At 29.5% G+C, this 3,944-nt stretch overlaps 1 protein-coding gene across 1 annotated transcript; it reads right to left on the bottom strand.

The window, feature by feature from the left end:
- Positions 1 to 1,511: 1,511 nt before the first annotated feature.
- On the bottom strand, positions 1,512 to 1,871 carry LOC105775679 (protein RDM1-like). Its single transcript, XM_012598168.1, has one exon. The coding sequence runs from the start codon at positions 1,869 to 1,871 to the stop codon at positions 1,512 to 1,514; it is 360 nt and encodes a 119-aa protein (XP_012453622.1).
- Between the last annotated feature and the right edge of the window lie 2,073 nt (positions 1,872 to 3,944).

Below are 3,944 nucleotides of genomic sequence, written 5' to 3'. Positions count from 1 at the left end.
ATTGATATACCCCTATCTCAATTTGGACGTGCAACGTGCATGCATGAATAAAATTACGTACGTTGCATAAAATTGTGTACCACGTGTTTTTTTATTTTAAAATTTGCAGACGTTTTTTTTAACTTTTGGTTTTTAACTTAAGCATCGGAAAGATGAAAATATTAATTAAACAATTGCATTATGAATTAATTTAAAAAAAGACAAGGACAAACAATTACATAGCAATTAATCTAATAGTAGATAAACGGTTAAAATCTTTATGCAAGGTGCATTGAGCAATTAGTCTAGTAGTAGATGAATTAATTTTTACGTAAATGAATCATTATATATTTCGTGATGTGTTTTCTATATAGAAATCTATACACTTAAATTGTATAATAGTTGTATTTAATTTTTTTAAAAAATCTTAATAAAATTCCCATAAAATGACTAGTTCTTGATATAGAATTTCCCAAAAGCTATTTTAGAACATGGACAACAAGTTAAAAAAGTAGAAGTGGATGTTAATTAAGGAGTAACACATATTTGGAGGGACTTAATAGAAAAAATAGTTTAAATTATTGGATTTAAATTGAAATTAACCAAGATATTAAAAACTTTATAGTTCTTGTCCAAATACGGACATATTATTATTGCTGATATACATCTAATAAATCCAAACGGATTCTCATTGCTGATATACATCTAATAAATACCTGGCAAATATTTCTTTGAAATTATTTAATTTTATTGTATTTTTAATAATTAATTCTAATGATAATTATTTAAATATGTATTGCATATACGTGTAATTGTAATCTTAAATATAAATCTACTTTGCATCTAAAAAAGTAAAATTGACAATATTTGGAAGTGATTAAGAGCTTTTTGTTTAAAACATTAAATATTGAGCCATTTATGGTATATGCACACCTTTTTAAGGTAACAATTTTAAAGTACTTATTGACAAAAAAATATTTAGCAATTAATTGATTCTGAGCTGGCATTGAGCATGGGTGAACCCATCTCTCTGTCTTTTTTTTTTTTTTTTGGTTTTTTTTTTTAAAATTTGGGTCACTATTTGTGAAATGTTACCTTTTCTCACCCATTTCTTTCTTTAATTCTCACTATGGTTTTTCTTTTCTAAGGTGGATTTTCCCATATATATCCTAAATTATTTTAAGCTTGATTTAAAAAAAATCATTCGAATGAGTATAAAATTATGCAATTTTTATATGATATTTATTTAATTTGATAATCATATTTTATACTCTATTAATATATAAATATATGCATATATATTCCCATTCTCAATGAGCAAATTTATTTTCCTTTTAGTCATACGTAAAATGTTATAGAATAAGTCATTTTATCACAAATTAACAATTTGTTCTCAAAATCTTGAACAAGATGACAAACCCAATTGTTCAATATATCAAAATTGCAAGAATTGAACTCAGAACAAAAACAACATTTTATTTAAAATTTTAATAAAAATTGAGTTTTCAGCACTAATTAAAGGATGAGTAATTTTACAAATCATCAACAAAATGATGATAATTTCGATCGGAAAGCCAGATTTTAGAAATGTAATGATGAGAGACAAATTGCATATTGAAATTTTCTATAACCCACACAGTTGCTTCAGCTGTGCGTGGATCAATAACATTGCCAATAGGTTGTTTCTTCATTATCATCACTTCAATGTTATTGTTGTTGATGCCATTGCCACTTGATTCATCCCATTGTTTCAAGAGAATTTGGGTTAGATAATGCAATGGTTGCTCATATTTTTGCTTCATTGATTCTCCTAGTTTTTCCCATGTGATAAATGATGACGGTTCGAGAGAAACAGACACTGAGTTCGACTCCGGTATCGGGAACTTCTTCATGTATTCTTGATATTTTTTTTGCTTCTTTTATCACTTCATTTTCTGTCATAAGATAAGAAAAAAAATATTGATTGGACATGAAAATAATATGAATAACATAAATTTTTAGCATAAGAAAAATAGTTATGGTATATACATTCTTGATTTTTTTTTGCATATGTTTCCACTTAATTTTCTAGCATAATAGAAAATAAAAAGAAAACTATAATTCTAACAAAATATTTAATTCATAGCAAAAGGAAAATAAATTAAAATAAATTGAAGTATTTAAGACCTTGGTTGGACTTTGGCAGTGTATATATGTAAGACCAAAGCTAGGCTGTGGCATTCTGATGATAAGACCATAACTGGGTTATGGCACTATGGACGTCTGACCATGGTTGGACTATGACAGTGTTTATATGTATGACCATAGCTGGGCTAAGGCATTTTGATGATAAGACCATAACTGAGTTATGACACAATGCACGTAAAACTATGGCAGGGCTGTGGCAATGCATATGTAAGACCATAGTTGGACTATGGAACAATAGGAAACGTGTACCGAGGTTTTAATCATCTTTACAGTTTTCATCGGATGAAAACAAATGAGGATCTAAATGTGATGTGTGAAATGATAAGCGGTTTGCAATAGTATATGTGTGAAAGTGGTAAATATTGTATTATTATTACATGTTAAAAAGATTATGCATTGTGATAGTAAGAAATACGAATGTTATTGAAATGTGGAAAATTGATTTGAACTAATGTTTAAGTATTACTCACTTGTTGGGAGCTGTGATTGATAGAAATTTTGATAATAACCTCGTTGACAAGAAATCTGTTCATTAATCTTTTAGTTGAATTATTATTATGTTGATTCAGTAAGCTTTACCGTTCAATTGACGAACTTACTAAGCTTTATGAAAGCTTGCTTGTATTATTTGTTTTGTTTCTTGTAGATACGTTTTATGGATCGGGAGATTGAATCAGCTCGAAGACTCACACTATCCGAGATTTTTTGGTAGACTTAGATTTTGGTTTGGTATATATGGCATGTAAAAGGACTTCTTTTGGATATGATGCATAAGAACTTGGTTTGTGCAAATTATACATTTAACTCGTATTTTTGTGTTTGGATAACCTATATAGGTATGCATGTTTTACTTAGGTAGAATTTTTTATCAAGAATGAACTACAATGACACTATGATGACTACTGATATGAAATAACATAGATGTAAAATTTTGATGTGTTAGTTGTGCTTTGTATATGAAAATATGAAAGTGAATTGTAACGAAATAATAAGGTGTCTATTATGACATATTGGCTAGGCTTAGGATTGATTATATTATATGAGTACAGTAGATTGAAATTGAAAGTGTCAAATGAATATGAGAGAAGAAAAGAGCATGTTTTGGGTCAATTTTGGATACACACGGCCTGGGACATGGGCTATCACATGGCCGTGTGTCATACACGGACAACCCATACGGGCGTGCCCTAAGCGTGTTTAAGTGTAGTATCCACACGGTTTGAGACACGACCGTGTGAGGGTATTTCGATTGTTACACGAGCTAGCACACGGCCTGCGACACGACCGTGTGGATTCATTTCGAATGATACACGGTCTGGGATACGGTTGGCCACACGATCATGTCCCTGCACCACACAGCTTGGGTAGTGCCACACAGCCGTGTAACCCCTATTCTGAATGTGTTTTAAAATTTTCCCTAAATATTCTAATTTGTTTCGATTTGATCCCTGAATGTTTGTAACTTATTTTTAAGGTTTCAAAGGCTCGATTTAAAACCCGTAAATGTTTGATTTATTTCATGTTGAATCTTATTTGAATTTATGAAATTATTTTTATGATTGGATGCTAATTGAAGTGAAATGTTTCGACTTGTACGGTAACACTCCGTAACCCTATTCTGATAACAGAACATGATATGGGTGTTACATAATATCTTTAAAAGACTTATAGTTATTCATTTAATTTTAAAACTATTCAAGTAATATTGTTTGAATAGTTATAATTCTTTTTCAAAATCAAATTATATAACTTTTGACCAATGACCAAAAGATTTATCT

Source organism: Gossypium raimondii, chromosome 10 (genome assembly GCF_025698545.1).
Source record: "Gossypium raimondii isolate GPD5lz chromosome 10, ASM2569854v1, whole genome shotgun sequence".
NCBI lineage: Eukaryota > Viridiplantae > Streptophyta > Magnoliopsida > Malvales > Malvaceae > Gossypium > Gossypium raimondii.
Note: the sequence above shows the minus strand (reverse complement) of the source record. Positions and strands in the feature narration are given on the sequence as shown.

Bases quoted from the DNA above. Each gene is read 5' to 3' on its own strand.
- LOC105775679 (XM_012598168.1), bottom strand. From the start codon at position 1,871: ATGAAGAAGTTCCCGATACCGGAGTCGAACTCAGTGTCTGTTTCTCTC.